The 21515-nt window shown below is 29.3% G+C and overlaps 1 protein-coding gene and 1 long non-coding RNA gene across 2 annotated transcripts in view; one reads left to right on the top strand and one right to left on the bottom strand.

The window, feature by feature from the left end:
• LOC105427271 (ferric reductase 1) overlaps positions 1–21515 on the bottom strand; it is a 42032-nt gene that overhangs the window by 3076 nt on the left and 17441 nt on the right. Inside the window, exons 4-11 of the mRNA XM_011638942.3 lie at positions 10004–10163; positions 5122–5322; positions 3718–3813; positions 2985–3141; positions 2200–2423; positions 928–1168; positions 541–653; positions 86–199 (exon numbers count right to left, since the gene is read on the bottom strand). Of these exons, the coding sequence (XP_011637244.1) occupies positions 86–199; positions 541–653; positions 928–1168; positions 2200–2423; positions 2985–3141; positions 3718–3813; positions 5122–5322; positions 10004–10163 (1306 nt within the window). The remainder of the gene's footprint in view (positions 1–85; positions 200–540; positions 654–927; positions 1169–2199; positions 2424–2984; positions 3142–3717; positions 3814–5121; positions 5323–10003; positions 10164–21515) is intronic.
• Positions 2924–7732, top strand: LOC148936337 (uncharacterized). The gene is made up of 2 exons (XR_016139639.1): positions 2924–3061; positions 5143–7732. It is a non-coding gene; the product is annotated as an uncharacterized LOC148936337 (long non-coding RNA).

Genomic DNA, 21515 nt, shown 5'->3' with positions numbered 1-21515 from the left:
CAATTTTATTAATATCTCAAGCGAATCGAGACGCGTTAAAATCACGACAACTCGATCACGTCACTCTTATTTTAGAAAATCTTACGGGAGCGTCTCGTCTTGAGTCCGGATGCACCATTGATCCACGAGAATGCATGTCTTTCATTGGGAATGAATTCACTCTCTGACTAGCTTGTCTGTCGGAGACACATCCCAAAAACTGCAATAGAAGCAAAAGTGTCACAAATATAATCACAATCGGAAAGGTGAATCAAGTCGCAAATAAAATAATTGTTATTCGACATTGACACAAATTCCATTAAATATCAGAATACTTGTTTTTTTCCTAAGATATTATATAAAGTACACAATTTTTATACGATTTTCATTTTTTACTATAAAAATACAGAGACAATTTGACATTATTGATTTATTTAATCTAATCTGTCAAAATTGGTTGTACACTAGTTGCTCCATTAGATTTTTTTGATTTTTTCTCGAACTTTTCGAGAAAAATTCTCAGAATTTTACGCAGGAATTTAGCAAGCAAAAAATCCTTACTGTGAGAATGAGGTGAGTTAGAACATAGAAGGCCACATATGCTGTGAGGATGTATATGACCCAATCTGGAAGCTTAGCCTTGTTCAACCGTACCGCGAAGAAAAGTGCAATTACTGTAAATTACAAAGATTAATCGTATATTAATTTAACCAATGGATATTTTGAAGAAAATTAATATTTAGATTAATATAATTTAATTAATATTTAGATTATCTCTTATTATCACACAAAATAACATAAAAGCAAAAATGTTAAGTTATTTATTATTGCAATAATTGTTTACTATAGAAAAGTTATAATAAAAAATATAAAATTACAAAAAGATATTTTAAATAACATTAAATAAAAAAATGTAATAATATTAAAAATAAAAGTTTCTTTACTTACAAGAGCATATTTTTGCCACGTTACCAACGAACCAGTGAGCCCAATTAAAGAGGGCTCTTCGTGGTGCACCAGGATGTGGTCTCATAGCTGCCATGAAGGGCTGGATAAAGCATAAAATTGTGGTGGCCAAGCCGACCGAAGCGTGTATCGTCGCTTTACTCCATCTGCCTAATTCCACGAATATTATCACGAAGGCGGCTATCGTCATCGACCACGTGAGCACCATAAAGAACCTGTGCCACTTGGGGAAAATTGATAGGCGTTCATTAGACAAGAAAGACGCGCAAGAAAAACGACGTGGAACGCTTTCATTTTGCGTGATTTGAACGTTAATAATGCATACGTCAAATAAGGAATTTTAATATCTCATTGACGATACTTAAGTATTCGAATAACGTAGGGAGGAAGTTACCTTGCAGGATATTTAATCATATAAATAATAAAAAAATAATAATAAAAATAAGAAAATAAAATAATAATTGTTTGCTTTTTACACATATTAGCACATAATATTTTCAATGTTATTATGAAATTATTCAAATAAACAAAAATAAAATAATTTGCAGAGATTGTACATTATCTTTTATAAATTATTAATAAAAAAATTAATTTTCAATAATTTATAAAAGATAACGTACAATTTCTGCAAAATATTTTATTTAAATATTTTAAATATTTTAATATTAAATATAATATTTAAATATAATAAATATAATATTTAATATTAATATTAAATATAATATTTTAAATTTAAATAATATTTTATATAAATTTATTTACTTTTCTAATGTAATAATAGCTTTCTTCTATTTATTATAAAAATAATTCAACTTAATGAGATTTTTAGTCTATTAACAATAGCTGATAATAGTAAGCTACAACTATTATACAAAATTAGATATGCATTTTAAATAGTACACTGAAATACATTATATATATATATATATATATATATATATAAGATTTAAAATAAGTTAAAATAAATATATTAATAGAATAAACTCAAAAGATTTATGTAAATTTATTTAGAGAAACGATTCTTTTTTAAAGAAAAATTCTAAAGTATCACAAAATTAATGAAATTAATCGTGCCAGTTTATCGTGATCAAAAGCAAAAGTTAAGTAGATGAATTAATAATAAGTGTATAGTGATATTCAACAGGAATAAAATAGAAATGCACTGTATAATTTTAAAAGAGTATGAGAAACGAGATGCGTGAAATGAAAGATCTGAACGATTGCAGATCTTTGCTTGGAAAACTGCGCACTTACAGCGAACCAGTGATCCTTCCCACATAACTGGGAGTTGACCCAGGTCTGTCTATAATATCTCGCAAGTAGAATCCCGATGGAGGCCGTGCCGACCCACGATGCCAGCATAAGTGCCCCATGAAGGCGAATCAGTAAGTCACTGGCTGCCGGCCATTCTCCGACATCGGCCAACCTCTTCGAAGTACTCGCAATATAGACGAGATTGTGAAAGTCAACGCCATTTGCTAGAAAAAAAAAGCAGAGAAGCAACGCGATATCTGTAAATTGTTCGCATAAAACTAGAAAGTTTCGTGTCTCGTGTCTCGCAGCTATGTATGTTGTACAACGTTACTTTTAATTAATCCGAATAATCGTCGTGACGGTAAGAATATCAGAAACCGATCCACCTGGCTCGCGTTTCATTCATGTTTCCGTTCGTTCAAGGAAGCTATCGAATTTGCAGTTATCGCAACCTGCGACGTAGAAAGTCGTAAAGTTCTTGCACATTTTGCTCTCGGTGAAGATACACGGGAAGTGAACTTCGTGAAGTCTTGCCAAGTCTTTCTATTCTTTTTATTTAAAAAGGTGTGACGATAAATCTCCTTACTTATTATAAATCTGACATTTTATTGGCAGCGGTTATTTTAGTGGTCATTAAATCGGAAAGTCTGTCTCTGTGAGTTACGTAATTAGTAACAATTAAATTTAATAACGTTGACAATATAATAAATATAATAACGTAATAATATAATAAATTTTAATAACCTTGAAAATGTAACGTTCAAGATGTTCGGTTTTATACATACGTCTCAGATCGTCGCCGGCGGCCAGTAAAAGGTGGTACGGAGTGTTGACAAGGTCATATGTACGTCCCTGAAAGACGGTGAGTTTGTCCCGTCGAAACTTGCAGTATATCACGTCATTTTTGATCGCAGCACTCTCCAGCTCAACCGCGCCTTCCGGCTGTATCAAATTACGAATAAAGTAAGACCAACAATTCGGACACGAATTTCAAAAACAAAATCAAAATAACTCGCAATGATGTAGAAAGAATTATTTTTAATTAGATACATTGGCCGGCATGGGACATTCTTCGATCAACATTCTTCGATTACAGTCGATTCTGCCTTAGCGAGGATATTGATTAAATATATTTGAATAAAATTTTTTTTTGACGTAAAATTTTATGGTGAACCTCAAATCTTTTGTTAAAATTATGTTAAATCGGAGATGATACTAGATACTAATGTAGTAATACTAGTCTAGAACTAGAATAACGCGCGGTAAGATTTAGAGTCAATCTGTTAATGAGGCAGCTTAATAGAAATACTCCTTGTATGAGCTTCGTAATTATTTGTAAAGCTTAAAGATTTACTGCATTATCGTACCGAGAACGACACCGCGGCTACGGCGAGCGCAATAATTGGGACTTAATGGACCGGACTCGTTTGCCCCGGCGCGACAGAGCACAGGGGCGAATTAATTAGTACAATAGTGCATCCAGCTGGAGGACGATGCGGCACGATAAACGATACTCACCATCGTATAGCGCGTATTCCGTCTTCCGGAATTCCAAGACGTGTGTAACGCAATCTCGCCATTCTCGTTCGTGCACTCGACTACACTGTCTTCACCCTGCACACCATTTCATGTATTATAACTTAACCATTGCCATTAAAGTTAAATGTTGATCCCGTAAATTACGCGCTTTAATTAATTGAAAATAATTGAATCGTATTACTTTCAGCGACAACAACGCCATTAGCAGCCAAATAAATATTACACACACATAGTGTATTAAATAAACACGAACACGCCAAAAAAATTCAATTACGTCTGCAATGATAACGATTCAAATTATTTAATTAAAGATTTAAATACAATAACATTAAACTAATCTAATTATTCAAGATTATTTTAATTCAATTATTGATATTCTATAGTTGCTGACAACGTTTAATACTTAATACTTTATTTAATTAATACCTTTTAAAGAAATGAGTATCATATTTTTCAAGAAATCGAAAAATTTTAGCTAATCTTTTTAAAGGCAATTAAGAAAAGATATTGATAAATGTGCATTAATTAATTAAAAATTTAAATACAATTTAAATACATATTAAAATAATCTGATCATTCATTTTAATTCAATTATTCATATTTTGATTAAACGCTGACAACGTATTTAATATTTCTTAGAAAAATAAATATCGTACTTTTCAAAAACTCGCAAAATTTTAGCAAACTTTTCCAAAGGCAGTTTTCCAAAGGAAAAGTATTAATAAATGTATTAATTAATTAAAGATTTAAATATAATAATAAAAATTTAAATATATTAAAATAATCTGATTACTTAAGTTTATTTTAATTCAATTATTCATATTCTTATCAGACAACTTATTTAATATTCTGTAATTAATATTTCTTAAAAAATGAATATATCGTACTTTTCAAAAACTCGCAAAATTTTAGCAAATTTTTTCCGAAGACATTTAAGGAAAAGTACTGATGAAATGTGCAGTAATTAATTAAAAATACAACGATATTAATAATTTGATTATTTAAGATTATTTTTTAATTCAATTATTCATATTCTTATTAGACGCTTATATTTAAGACAACGTATTTAATATTTTGTAATTAATATTTCTTAAAGAAAATAGGAATCATAAATCTTTTAAAAGTTCGCAAAATCTTTGCAAGTTCTTCCAAAGGTAGTTAAAGGGAGGAGGTTATTGAAAAGTACAGACATTTCAGCAGGCTAATAAAAAGGCCGAGAAGGCCGATAAAAAACGACAGTGGAGGCGTAACTACTTCACACACTCAATAAAAATACTTTCGCGGAGATTATGCAAGTTTCCCCTTAAATCGCATGAGAGTTTGCGAAGAAGCTGCGCGGGAGGATACCCAGGCGGGAGGAGCGCAGCGTTTCATGGCAATTACCATATCCTTATCATCCGACAGGCCGACAGCAACGTATTTGGCGTCCCTCCGTGCCTGCATCTCGAAATGATATTCCTCGCCCTGCACGATCACGGCCACCACGGCGAGGCAGTCCTTGGTTTTTATGCAACCCCCGGGCGCGCCGAAGCAGTTCTTCGTGGTGTCGCAGCCCGCGTAGAACGGGTCCACCTCATCCTTCGCCTGCGAATGGGAACACACACCTGGGGATGACTGGGGAGAATTTACACAGGCGGGAATGCCGTTCGCGAGATATGGTACCTCGTGCGGAACAACGCGATTGCGGAGATTGCGCAACGCGTTCTTCCGTCGTTTTGAGCCGAAATCATCACGCGATCGACACGATGACGCGGATGGAAAATGAGCGAGGTACGAGGTAGGGGAGGGTAAAGGAGTTTCGGATACTTGTCGATAATCGAGGGATGCTTGGAAGTCGTTCGCTTTAACATTATCTCGGAAGCGTCAGACTTTGATATATCGAGGGCATAAGACATTTTCCCCTTACTATTATGATCAACATAGAAAGGTTTATTTAAAGTGTATACCTTGAAATAGTTTCTCGTTAGATGTACATAAGATCAGCAACGAGATCCGGGAAGAAAATACGAGTTACGTTAAATTACAAAAAATTACTGGAAGGTATACTAGGGAAATAGATGTTGCATACAACTAAAGTTTATATTAAATAATCGTTTAAATAATTAAAAATTTTAAAGAGAGAATTAACTTATGAAAAATAAAGCCTAAAACTATGTTATAAGAGAGATTTAGGTAAAAAAAAAAATGATTTGTAAAACACCGTGTTTTAAAAACTTGTGAACAACGTTTCATGTAATTTTCGAAACAAGAAACAATATACATTTGTTTAGTGCACAAATGTATATTGTCTCTTATTGAAAATGCTTTGTTTTATCAACATAGACAAAACATAACACGATATTGTCCAGTATAAAATTAAAATACCACTATACTAATGTTTGATTATGACGCAAAAATAATTATGACAATGATGAGAATACTAAATATAGAATACTATATGTATAAAAGAAAATATAAATAAAAATATATATTTGAAACAAATTCCGAACTAAATGTTGCTAAACAATAATTTAATAATTTTTAATTATACAATTGTTAATTATACAATTTAATTTAAGAACAAGTAAATATTTAGTGTAGAATATTTATAATAATTATGTTACATAATTAATATTTTATGCGTATGTATACATTATTTCTTATTTATTTTAAAATAGTTTCTACCAGTATAGAATAAAATTCAAATTTTCATGTCATGAGGTAAATTAAACAGTTAAAAATTGTGTCTTGATTGAATATTGCAAGTATTATGAATTTCTACAAAATTGTAATATGTTGAATTGTATAAATAATGCACGTGCGGTAATGCATACTTTATCTATTTATTTAAATACTAATATTATTTATAATTATATAAATAATGCGTACTTAGATAAATAAAGTAGTATTATTTGAATAAATATTTGATGCATTGTGGCCAATAAAATACGAGTATGAGTCAGCGAAAAGTCGTAATAAAGGAGGCCTTGTGGAGCAAATCGTGCGCAATAATTTGCGGGAACTCACAGCCGAACGAAAAGGAAATCTGCACGGCGGGAGAAAGAGAAGTTTGACGACCAGCCTTCAACTTAGATACGCTCCGCGAAATCGTGCATTTACGCTCCGACGGCCTCGTGCGCCATTACCGCTCTTTGGTGTACTTTTACGCTTTTTATCGCGAACGATCGAGCGCCATTTTCAAGGAAAGGCCACTCGTCCGCACAGCGGGATGTAATTATTCAATGAATCTGTCGCACGTATTGTTTAACCAAATCAAAAAGCAATTCATTTTCGACGGAAAAATGTTTTCACAGTGGCGGTCGAGGGATTCTGCGTCGCGAAGTTTCGTGTCGAAAAGTCTGATAATTTATAGAAATTGCAGAGGAAGCGATCGATAAGTTCCTCCATTCTATTATTTTATTTTTAAAGGCAAACTGCAAATAAATTCTGTACATTACGATACCTACACAAAACGAGAAGAAGTGTATAAATGCAAGCGTTGCAAGGTATAAAGCCAGAAATCTTTAATTAACAAATTTAAATAAATAAGAAAAAGGTAAAATATAAAAAAAATTGATAATAGTAAAAAATAATGAAATTGTAAATAAATTTAAAAATTTGGTGTTGAACTATTTCTATGTTTTTTAAATATATCACATAAACTTTTATAAGATTTCTCCCAAGTTTCTCTTAGATTTCTCTCAGGTTTTCTATAAATTCCTATTTCATACATTAAGGATTAACCCTGTACTCATATCTCTTACAGATACTATAACATTTTATTCATTTCCGAATATATTTTATATCAGCAAGCGCTTTCTTTTGTGCAAACGGCTTGAAATAAAAAATATTTTATATACTAATTAAAAGTTGAAAATTTATATACTAATTGTTAAAGATATCTTCATATTTTTGTTATTTTTTATAAAATAAAAAAACAATACAATTTTTATAAATAAGAAAGCAGAGTGTAACAAAAAAATAAAATAAAATAAACAGTGAACGTAGCGAGTTATATACGAATGTTGCAGATTAATAATATTTCCCTATCACTTATAACAAAATAATTTGTGGAAAATATAATGCACTAAGCGTGTTGCACACGATATCCGTCGCGATCCAATATTTTTTTCCTCATTTAAAGTTTCCCTCTGTTTTATTAACGACATTCCATAATTCGTTGAGCGATAATTTGTAATATATGTATATATGTGTATCATTGTATTGTTGACGTGTTATTCTAAACATAAACATGTTATTTGCGATAAATATCATCACATGCCTCAGTAGTCAAAGGGATAAGATGCCCGGTAAGCAGGAGATCCATGTTCGATTCCTGAGATGGTATTTTTTCGCAAAATAATTACGAGTTTTCACGACTGTGGTTCGTGGTCGGGCCCCGCCGTGACGCACACCCTCCCTTCTTATTTGGAGGGGAGGGGAGGGGGACTTAATCGCTCCTCTCGGCGATTCTCGAACGTACGATAAAGATCAAATTCGTGGGAAACAAATAGCAAGCCATAAAAAATCCGCGATACGAAATCGCGAACGACTGCGGAAGTGAACGGTGAAAGTACATAAAGCATAAATTCCAGAACGTTGGTTGCGATCGCATGTTATACGATTGTTGTACACGGTTAAGGGCCGTGCACATACATACGTAGAGATGCATAATTCATGCACCGGTGCATCATGCGTTGCTATATTCACCTCTCAAATTTTTTTACTTTCTACGATAGCGTAGAAACCGACGTGCATTATGCGAAAAATGCGGAGATTAACAAAAAGAACACTGCTTTTTATCGCATTAAGCGAAATACTTAAGTTTTATTCGTATAAATGATAAAAGTGGAAAGGAAACGATACAGGAACGATATAGAATAGATTAACGACTCGATTTTTATTCTCGATCTTTTTAATAAAATTTGCATTTTAAAGCATGTTGTACTTTAATTAATCATCAATTTTATATTATAAGCGATGCTCATCGAGCGTAGACGCGAAACGTAAGTAAATTTCAATTAAATTTGAAATTCGCGAAACTGTAAAATTCAGATTTATAAGCATGCTATTTTATTTTTCATTCGATGCCAACGGATAGATACAATTATTTATTTATTTTCTTGGGAATATAATATATTATGAAGCTGATAATTTTCATAAATTAAAATATCGTACAATTCATTCACATAAATGAAAATTAAAATATATTTCAGCATCTTTTTAATCTGTGAACAAAATATAAAGAGTTCATTGAAAGTAAGTTACTTTTCAAAAAGATTTTTATATATTTCTTTATACAAAAATTATAATAAGCAGATTTTCTATGTATTAATAGATAATCGTTAATAAAACATTGATTTCTATAACAATTATATTTGTTAAAGAATCCAATCTATTTTTTTGAATATATTTCAGAATAAATAATAAATCATCTAATTCGAGTGTGCTAAGCAATAAATCAAGAAAAAGAAAGGTCAATTAGACGAGCACAAGAATGTTAAATTAATAATAAATAAAAATCATAAGTTTAATATTCTTGGAAATGTTTCAACTTTACAAAGCCTTCTTCAGTCCATATAAACTCATAAAATTACATTAATTTTATGGATAATTCTATGAGTTTATGAGCTGAAGAAGACTTTGTGACTTACGCGTTTGTATAGAATATTCTAAGAATTTCCGAAAATGCCATCTTCATTATTCTCTCTTCTTTTTATTTATTTATGGTCGATTATTTTTCTAAGAAAATGTCGAGCTACCTGTGGATTTTAATGTGAATTGAAAATAATGAAATTTCAGATAATTATGCTTTGCAAAGAAAAATAAATGAAGATATTAATTTTAAACATAATAATTAACAATTAATATTAAATAAAATTTAATTTTTATTTGAAATTTAGTTATTACCTGAAATTTCATTATTTTCGATTCGAAACACATTAAAAGCCACAGGTATCTTGACATTTTTATAGAGAAATAATCGACCACAAATAAGTAAAAAAAAAAAAAAAAAAAAAAGAAAATAATAAGAGAAGGGCATTTTCGGAAATTCTTAGAATATTCCATACAAACGCGTAAGTTCCTTGAATGTGATTAACGAGAATCCTATAGAGCATAGGCTTAACGAGCTGCCTCGACTTCCATGCATCCCACAAGCGATATTCGCAAAGCCGCACCTATCGAGACTTACAGGCCGTTTACATCGTTTAACGTGCTGTAATACCACCACGCACGTTTACCTCGTAATGGCAACGGCGCGCGCGACAGGAAATATAATACTTACCGCATAACTGACGGTACGGCTGTAGTAGGGCGGTGTGGTCGTCCTGAAAGTAGGGATAGGTGTAGCTGGGGTCAACAGTTTGATAGAGCGCTTATCGATGACAACCTTAGGAGATTCCACGCCGACCCAATACGTGCTGTAATCTTGAGCAAAGGTGGCACTAGAAAAAAGAAACAGATTGGATCATTAAGCGATGACACAACAAAGATTGTATAAAAATAATAGAAAATTATTTCAGAACGTACAAAACTTATAGCTTGTAGCATTTTCGAGATACTATATTTAAAAACATCATTTATACCTTTTTATTCTATATATTTTCTTTTTGCGTATATAACTATACATTTTTATATTAATTTCCTAAGTAAATCATCAGGTCATCGTGATTTTGTCACGTGATTTTACATTACAGTTTCGTATTTACATATTAATCTTGAGGAAACATTAAATGTTGACTTATAATTATTATTTCTAAAAAACTTTGACATATTTTAAATTATCTAAACTCCACATTTACAAATATATTTACATGAGGAACGGAAAAATAAAATATTTCTTCTGTATGTCGGCTAATCCATCAACTGTACCCATCATCGCGCATGTATTGCTTTTACCTTTTCTGATCGGACTGCGCTGCAACCTTTTCCTATCAAATCCCCGTGTTGCAGTCTCGCGTAAGGCTTGTCTTTTTTATAGATGGAAACATTTTATAGATGGACATGGATCATTATCTTGTTATAACATTGCAATTAATGTCAGCGATTAAATTGCATCAGTTGCGTCCGCAACTTTTATGGGCGAAATTAGAATGGAACGACGAAGATATTTTTCCAAGGGTCTATACACTCCCACAAATAATATGGAACACATTGCTATGACTCAAATATGAAAAATCTGATGTAATTCTGATGTTGTTCGTCCCGTTCAGATAAAAATCTCTCTCGCTTACGTATACCTGTGGTGCGCACGCCGATTGTACACAGGCATACGGGACCTACAATTTTATGCCGAGTCCGAACGGCTTAATTGAGAGAGATTTCCGTGGCAAAGATACTCTTGGCAGTTTGCCAGATATCACCGAAGAGGAGACACAAACGTAAAGAAAAACATTCTTCATTTTGCCGGGAATCGAACCCGGGACCTCTAGCAAAGACCAGTGCGCTGTCTACTATGCCACGCTCTCGCCCTCATTTCCTTTACGTAATTTTGAAAACATCTATATATCCATATATTTCTTTTATTTTGTTTCTTTATTATTGTTTTTCATTTTATTATTATACCATAGTGTTATTGATTGTAGTGATATTGATTAATCTATTTATAGCTTCTATTTTTCACATTAGTAAATATTAATTTTATTTTTATTTTCTCTATTTAAGAAAAAAGATTATTTGATTGAATTTTTGAGCTCTTTTTATTTGCAACATATTGTAATATAGCAGAGTACTAATTGTTCGGTATGTGACATAGTTATATAGGTTATTTTGTAGTAATATCTTAATGGGAATTTCGTTATTGTTTGGTAAAAAACTCATTTTTTCTAATTTCCGATTATCTTTGATATAAGAATTAAAATGATCGAATGAATGAATGATCAGAAATAACAAAGTGTAGAAACAAACTTAGCAATTATAAAATCAATCTCAAAATTTAAACATTAGAAATATATAAAGTTATAAAATTTAAAGCTTTTAAAATTTAAAAATTTTAATCAATATTTTTCCCATTTCTTAAATAAAAATTGCTAATATTCTAAATTAAAATTAAAAATTTTTGATATTTTTCAATAATCAGTTATTAATCCTATTCATATCCTATATAAAACTATATAATCCTATATAAAACTATTAAAGCATATTAAAATTCTCTGCAAAGTCGCGATATTAAAAATGTTGAAAGTATCTGCACATAAATCCCCTTTATAGCTTTTTCATTAATACCGTGGCCACGGCAAAATACAACGTCAGAAAACAAAAGCAAGAAATTCCCAAAGGATTCTGTAAAAACGAAATAAAATTCAGACTTCTCGAAATAAATTACGAAGTTTTAACAGAGAGTTTCGCAGCTGTGCGTCCTATTAAACATGCATTAATAACTCCGTATCGATTATTACGAGGAAAAGTTCATAAGGAATGTTTCGCGCGTTTCTCACACCGTTATGCCCGTACGAGCGCGTTGAATTCCAAACACGAGCCGCATCCGCGCGTATGGTAATACCTAATTGTGATTCATAAGTGTGTTTCATAAGTACGATGCATGTCCACGTGTGGGTTTAAATCTGCGCACGCGCGTGCGCGCGCGCGCGCGCGCGCGTGTGTGCGTGCAGCGGTTGGAATCAGTTGCTGGAATCATGACTCAACGATTAAGTCGTTTCCAGACGCTGATGTTTCTTGTTCTAAATTTTATAGGAATGCGGGAACTTAGCGATTTAGCAAGTTCGCGGAAATAACAAACTCTCTCGGGGTCTTGACGCGACTCTTGACGTGGTAACACATACAAACATTTGAATCTGATATATGATCTATTATATAATTAATCGATCATCACGCAACAAAATAAAATAAAATTACGATAAATCTTTATAGATGTCAGAGCATACTTTGAATTATTCGCAATTTAGAATTGCGATATACATCTTTTATTTTATAAAAGTGTGATTTACATTATCATATATATATATATATATATATATATATATATATATATATATATATATATATATTTATTTTAGTATATATATATATGTATATATATATTTCCAAAATTTAGATATATGTTAAATTTATATAAACTATACATTGATACCAACCAGTACATGTTAATAAATAACAGCAAATAACATAGACCGATTATTGGCGAGCAGGATTTTTTATATAATAAAACAATTATTAATTTTAACATAGATTAAGCAATAGATGAGCAACATAAAAATTTTGAATCTTATTTAAATTTTATAGTAGTTTACATAAAATCATGAATGAATTTGTTTTCATATGGATTAAGTAAAATACAGGAATTATGCTGTATGGTAAAACTCACTCAGAATTTTATTTAATTTAATGAGATATGTGATTAAATCACATGATTGTCGTTAAAGTACCATTATCATTATACAGTTCAATATAAGTTTTCGAAGTACATTTCCCACAGATTTTTTTCGCGTTGAACACAATGCATTGATAGAATTTGTCTAGCACGGCAGGATTTTAAGTAAAATGGAATGAAAGAGATAAAAAAAATGGACATTTTTGACCATTTTCAACATTTTTCAAAATAGATCTTGTTTCTAAATAAAATCTGCATTTAAAAATATATTCAAAAGCAATCAAATGAATTCTTATTATAGTTGTACTTATTTTCATCAAGTTATAGCTTTTTGAATTTTAAATTTTCTGTATAATGAATAAAGCAAGAGAGAAAGAGAGAGAGAGAGAGAGAGAGAGAGAGAGAGAGAAGCAAATACATTGAAATATATAGCAGTAAAAAAGTAATTGTAATTTGAATCTAGTTATAAAGAGCAATTAAAATGTTCAAATTTTGAATATACACGTTATTGCACGAAACTGTAATCAACTATTGTTAATATAAACGGCTTAAAAAGAGCCGGATGGAACTTTTTAAGCTCCATCAATAGTTTGTTAATTTTGAATTGATAATTTTGTATAACAACATGTATATTCAAAATTTGAATATTTAAACTGTTTTTTACAACTAACTAGATTCGTATTGTTCTTTTGCTACCATATATTTAAATATATATTCGCCCCCTCCCACTCTCTCTCTCTCTCTCTCTCTCTTTTCTATACAAAAGGTTTAAAATTCAAAAAGCTATACTATAACAATAACTTGAAAATAAGTTGTATGATAAATAAAAATTATTTAAAAATTCTTGAATTGTATTTTTACATTCTGTAGACATCATTTAGAAATTAATTTTCTTTTTGCCATCACAAAACGTTGAAAATAGCCATAAACGCTATTTTTTATCCCTTTCACATTTTACTCAAAATCCTGGCGTAATAGACAAATTTTACCAGGGCATTCAACGTAAAAAATTCTCGAAAAATGTACTATGGCACTTAGAAGAGATAAAAAAATAATTTGTTCCTGGACAACAATATAATTATTAAATAGCTTTAGTAATAGTAAATTACATTATTATAATACATTACATTATTAAAGTATTGACTATCTTTTATTATATAATTTTATTAATAATAATAATGATAAATATTGATATTGATTACTTCATGATTCATACAAGTCATTTCTTGCGAACATATTTAGTAAGATAAAAAAAGATAAATATAAATGAAATTCTATGTAATTTTGCTATAATGAAACATTTATCGCAATAATGAGAAAAAAAACAAAAAAAAATAGCATTTGATAAATTAATAATTAATAAAGTATAAGTTTCAGAGAATACACTATTTTATCACTTATAACGGTAAATATAACTTGAACAAATTATTATAAAACATTTTAAATATATAATTAAAATATAAAAATATACTACAAATGAGTATATCTAGGAAATGAGACGCGTTGTTAAAAACGTAACAGCATATTTAGAAATGTGATCTACAAGCGACAAAAGTAAAGTGAGTAGTATGTAACACTGGGCATCTCTCTTCATACTGCGATTACTCTTTTCTCTAAATTATGAATGCATGCATTCGTCCCAAATATTTTAATAATAACTTTTTTAATCGCAAAATTCGCAAATTGAATTAGAATTATTTTTTTTTAATTAGTCATTTTAATTATACTTTATTACAAGAAGTGATTCTAATTACTTTGTACAATTTATCACTAAAAAATATTTATTTTTGGGTTATCATAATCCCTAACTTGTAAAATAAATTACTATTGTCTTCCTATATACAGTAATTAGCGATTATTCATTTGCGTTATAATTGTCAGTTTTATTCTGACACCAAGAACGATAATAAAGTATATGAAGTACATTATGTAACTGACTCGGCAAGAGAAATATCTACATTTGCCAACTGTGCATTGCACAAAAATATATAATCCGGCAGTAAAAATAAAATAATAAATTCAACAAATCAATTTAATTACACTGAAATATTCAGTTGATTTACCGTCTATCATATGTTATCAGATATATGTTTATACCTTGTATTACTTATTATAATGATTTATTATAAGCATGTTTGTTAGAACGGTCATTACTTTGTAACGAACTGAACTTGTCGAAGCAGAAAGATCTCGTCGATTCAGAGATTACACTATTTTAAATCACTTATAACGGTAAATATAACTTAAACAAATTATTATAAAATTTAAATATTTAATAGTCCACAGAGTTTCAATGTATAAATTTAATCACTAGAAATAATACTTACATGTATTTTAATATACAAATATTAATATAATATACTTAATAAATTCTTTAAATATATAGATAAATATACTTAAAATGCAAGATCAGTTTATAATAATAATAATTCTATTGAAATTATTAACGTTAAAAGTGTTTCTTTATTAGGCTCTTTATCTCAATATCATTACTTTTTAACGAATTATTGAAGCAGAAAGATCGTGAATTTAGAGAACATATCAATTGTATGTCTATTTTCAAGTATTTATAACTGTAAGTACAACTTCAACTAATTGTTATAAAACATTTTAAATATCTATTAGTTAACAATGTGTAAATTTAATCTAGAAACAATGTCTATATCTGTTTTAATATATAAATGTATTTTTTTTTTTAATGTAAAAGTATACTTAAAACGCAAGCTCAATTTACAAATAATAACTCTTTTGAAATTATTAACGTTAAAAGTGTTTTTCAAGATAAAAAATTTCATTTCATTGGATTACATGTTGCAATATAATATTTAATATTACATTCATAATAATAACGATATGCTCATAGCATTAATAAAAGATTCTATTCTTTTGTTGTGATTATAAATCTATTCATAAAAAAATCCGTAATTATGGTTCTTTAGTTTCTCAAAAAGTCAAATTTCGACGATATAATTTTATTTCATATTTCTATTTAAAAAAAAAATACATTTCTTTAAACAAAAAAATTTGTTTAGATAAATATCACGAAATTAATAAAATTATTGTTATATGGAGGTCTAATATTTCATTACGTTACGGCTATTTATATTCATGAAGAAAAAATATCTGACAAAGAAGATGAGAAAACCAAAGGGGAAATAAAAAGTCGATCAGAAACAACCAAAAAACCAGAAATAAGCCTAAGACTAACAGCGACCATATGACCAGAAATAATCGAAAAATAAAAATCGAAAAACCAAAAACAACCAAAAGATCAAAAACAACTAAAAGATCAAAAACAATCAAAAAATCACAAATAAATAAAAGACCAGAAATAATCGAAATCACTAAGGAAATCACATTCAAAGCTACATCAAGAGTGCATGTTAGACAATTTATGTTTGCCTGATTTTATAATACCAAAACAATACAGCATTACACTAGCATTAGATACAGAAAACGATATCTTCTATGGAGAATGTGATATTAGCATTATGATTCTTAAAATTGCACAAAATATAATCTTGCATTCAGCGAATTTGGAAATAACTCAAATTATGTTAACAGAAATTAATGCAAAACATAAAATAATGTATAAAACATTTCATATATTCACGAACTGCAAATTATCATCTTGGATTTCTTTCATGACTTATGTCCTGATAAATGAATATTATAATATTCATGGAGTTTTGAAAGAGATTTGATTGTTCTAATTTTGTTACAAAATATGTATTTAATATAAACATTCAGTAAAAAAAGTTATGAAAATAATAATATATAAAGTGATTTTTAGATATTTTCTTTTCCTTAAAGCTCTATTTTGTTAAATAAATTCATTATAGGTGTTGTATGCGTATATAAAATAGAATTTCTTAATGCTAATTTCTTAAGGATTTATTTATAGTCAATAGATATAGTCAATATTTATGGTCAATGCATTAATAAAATAAATATTAGATATATGCAGTTAATAAAATAATAGATATATGCAGTTAATAAAATAAATATTGAATTGTAAAAAAAATACTAGAAAGAAAGGGCATGCTTTGTGCTAACAAATATAGAAGTCGAAAAAAATGTTTCTATTAAAATTTATTCGCTCTCTCTCTCTCTCCTAAGTTTCTATAATAATATCCAATCAAAGAATAAAAAAAATAATCTCATTACATAATACATTAATAAAATTAATTAAATGTGTTAGATGGCTTATCGCAACAAGTAACTCACCGATAGGAATGCGTCTCTTTCCATGTTGGGATGAACTAAAGGCTAAATTTACCATTGCTATAAGACACCCTGAACATGTTACAACGTTTTTTTCAAATACACTTTCTCGTCGTAGGCCTTCTGCATCAGAACAAACGTCGACTACGACACGCTTTAACACAACTCCTGAAATGCCTACGTACCGTATAGCAATTTTGCTATTCGATAAGAACGATTATATTCATATTTCGCCCATACAAAACCTCAAATTATGGAGAAGAGAGTGGATGGACGTGCAATGGGATGAAATTTTCAGATTAATCGAAGTTGTCACGTACTGTTGTCAAGTACTGTTGAATCTGTATGGCGAAAAGGATCATTATTGAGAAATCAATATGTGATCACAGATTTGACAGATGATTGTGTGGATAAATTGCGGTTTGTACTTTACAGGTAGAATATGCATTTCAAAAAATTAATTTTTATACTTTTACAGTAAAACAGTTACAAAATAGAAAAACACGGTAAATATTAATATACAGTAAATAATACTATTAGGAATAAAAGATGGCAGATTGTGCAGATTTGTGACACGAATTTGTGACATGAATATAATAACATCGTTTGTATGTTGTTTTCAGAGAAGAAGATATTATTTATAATGAAAAAATAGATTGCCATTGCACGCAAAATAGAATTATTACGTGTAATAGGACGTAAAGTTGTAGGTCAATTGTTTGGTACTGGCGGTTAGTCCATCATGGTGGTCTTACATGTGGCTAAACGAGGGTATTGCTATGTTGTTCGGCGTGTACATAATCAATCAGGTATTTCCTCATGTCTGCGATACTTTGAAAGAAAACTGATATATAAGTTCTATTTGAAAGCATACGAGAAGAGAAAGAATATTCTTCTAATATTTTCAATTATATTGAAGTTAAACATAAAGAATTTTATCGCGTTCATGTAAAATCGTTTATAACATTGATTTATAATAATTTAATTATATTGTTAATGGTTTATTAATTTTATTGGTAATGTTAATGGATAATAGCTAATAATTAATATAATGATAATAAACTAATAATTAAATTATTATTTATTTCGTGACTATACTTGTAATATCTAGATTACACCATATACTCGGATTTGTTCTCCAGATTTGTTCTCAACAAGAATCTTTCCGTCTAGAGTCATAAGTTATGAATCCTCTTGGTTCAGAAGTTAATAGTATCTCTAAAATTAATTCTCTCTTCTCTTTTACCTATTATGTAAAAGGTACTGAATAAGTAACATTAAAACAATTTAAACATGTAAAATTATTTATAACAACTGTTCCAAAAATAAGTTTTTAATTTCAATTTACATATTCTGTACTCACTAAAATAAGTAAAAATATATTCTGAAACAAATATATTCTAAAAATATCGAAATTTTTGATTAATTATAGCCTTATCATATTTCTGAAAACTTTGATAAATTTAATTCTCTCTAAATTTAATCTTCTCTAAATTTAATGTAGGTATAATTTCTTGCATGTTTAATCTTATAACGCTTATTTGTTATAGCACTTTCTATATTGCGTATGCTACATCACACAGTGGATGATAAAATTTTTCAGAATGGGATTAATGCGTACATAAAAAGAAAATAAGTATTTTTATGTCTTATATCTTTCATTTCTTTTCCTTTTTGTCAAATGAATAATATTTCATTTTAATTTCTTCGTTACATGATGTTATATGTAAATAATAATTTATTATATTGTTTGCTATTTTTGGTATAAAAACTATGTTACTACATATAAAATTACTTTCTCACATGCTTTCTTACTTTTCGAAATAAGAAATAATTTAAATGTGTTAAAATAAAAAAAAGATTTTGTATCAAAAAGTTTATTATTTGGAATCAAAGAATAATCAACAACAAAATTTAATGTAATTATTTTTCGAATATATCATTACATGTTATTTTAGTTTGTAGATGATAGTGATAAAAATTGAAAACATTTTTATTATAAAATTTATCTATTTGTTATTCAATGATCCCTAATAATTAAAATTCAATCTGTGCAATCGATGTTGAGACTTTACAACTTATATTGCAATTTTCCGCAAATAAAATCACAGACATCTACTCCGCAAGAACTAAACTGAGCGAATGATGCGAATTATGCGTGTTTTTCGACAATTATAAAATTTGTGTAAATTTCTGTTTATGCTGTATACCGAAAAAAATGTTTGTGATATTGTCTCTATTATAGTATATACATCGTGAATAAAACTAATTTTTATACATTTTTGTAAGGACGGGAAATCTGGACGATTTTTGGACTGTAATGCAATCTATTTATGATTCAACTAAATTATGGATTTAGAGAAAATTAAAGTGTAAAATACCTGATGAATTAATTGGATATAAAAAAAGCAATATCCTATTCTTAATGTAACGGAAACCTTTGATACCGAAGAGATGAAAATTGTTCTAAAAACTGCCCCAAATAAGAAGGGAGGATGTGCGTCACGGCGGGGCCCGAACCAGTCGTGAAAACTCGTAATTATTTTGCGAAAAAATACCACCTCAGCCAGGAATCGAACCTGGATCTCCTGCTTACCGGGCAGGCATCTTATCCTTTCGACTACCGAGGTATGTGATGATATTTATCGCAAATAACGTATTTAGAATAACACGTCAACAATACAATGATACACACACATATATATATATATATATATATATATATATATATATATTACAATATATATATATATATATATATATATATATATATATATATATATTACAATATACATATATACATGTATTCTTTCGAATCCCCACGACCGGTACTCCAGAGAGATGATGGTCCTATTCTCTCGATGGATGCAGGTCGGATTGCAGCGGCGACACCCTCCAACGCCATTGGCAAATATACAAATAATCCTCCTGGAGCACGACAGGAGAGATTGCATCAAGCATGGCTCGAGCCCCGAATAAGAAGGGAAGGTGTGCATCATGGCGGGGCCCGACCACGAACCAGTCGTGAAAACTCGTAATTATTTTGCGAAAAAATACCACCTCAGCCAGGAATCGAACCTGGACGGTACCATTAACAAATCAAATGTATATAAATTTAAAACGAATTTTACTCAAGTTTTGTCTAGCCCAGGAACACAAGCATTTTCTTGCAAAATGTTACAACTCTGAACACAATCAGTTCATAATAATCGGCAACAAACAGGTAAATGACGATCAAATATTTCAATGTGAAATATCATTAATTCATTCATCTTGTTATTAAGACTTGTTAACTATGAAAAAAAAGATTATTAATTTGTAACAGAGTTCTTAAATTGGATATATATGACTTTGAAATTATATATCTAACATAAATTAGAATTGTCTAATCCTCCTTTTAGTGATTTTAATCTATCTACAATTCTTCTTTTCTTAAATGAATTACATTTAACGCATTTAGTTTAATAATGATATTCATATATCTGAAGAAATTCTTTAGTATTATTCCTTTCTGATATGCAATATTTATAAACAAAGGTTAAGTTTCATAAAAATTTATTATATATTGCTGTAAAAAAATTGTCAACTAAATGGGTAACTTGAATTGGTAACATTCGACGTAAATTCAGAATTATATTATTTTGTAAATGACAATTTTTTATTATTTATAATACCAAATAATCAGATAGTTTCCAACGTTTAGATTTAGCTTTGAATAGGCTAGATCGTTGCAAGATCGTTGATTTAACGACACGTAGTTCGCGATAAGCATTATCTTGAAATTCAACAAAATAAAAATTATTCGACACGGAGACCCAGTTTGGCGATGAAAGCCATCTATTGTCTGATTATATTTTTTATTTTATCTTTAGTAAAATAACAAAACTGAAAAAACAAAACTGAAAATATACTATAACGTATTATATTTAATATTACATAAATTTCTTTCATTTTTATCCCACAATATTATCATTTACTTCTTAGAAGTCTACCCATGCATTACATTGTAACAATTTCGGAATAATATCACTTTCTTCAATATAGTTATTTAGTATGTCTTACACATATCTATCAAATATAGCAAAATTTATCAATATATTTATAAAGATATAGCTGTTGAAAGGTAAAAGCCATATTTATACAATTACAAATCCCGTTTTTAAAAAAATTTTACATTAAGAATAGAAAAATTAGTCAAAATTAATTGAGGTCGACAGAGTCTCCAATTAAATTATATATATTT

Source organism: Pogonomyrmex barbatus, unplaced genomic scaffold (genome assembly GCF_055798465.1).
Source record: "Pogonomyrmex barbatus isolate J1 unplaced genomic scaffold, ASM5579846v1 scaffold23, whole genome shotgun sequence".
NCBI classification, from domain to species: Eukaryota; Metazoa; Arthropoda; class Insecta; order Hymenoptera; family Formicidae; genus Pogonomyrmex; species Pogonomyrmex barbatus.
Note: the sequence above shows the minus strand (reverse complement) of the source record. Positions and strands in the feature narration are given on the sequence as shown.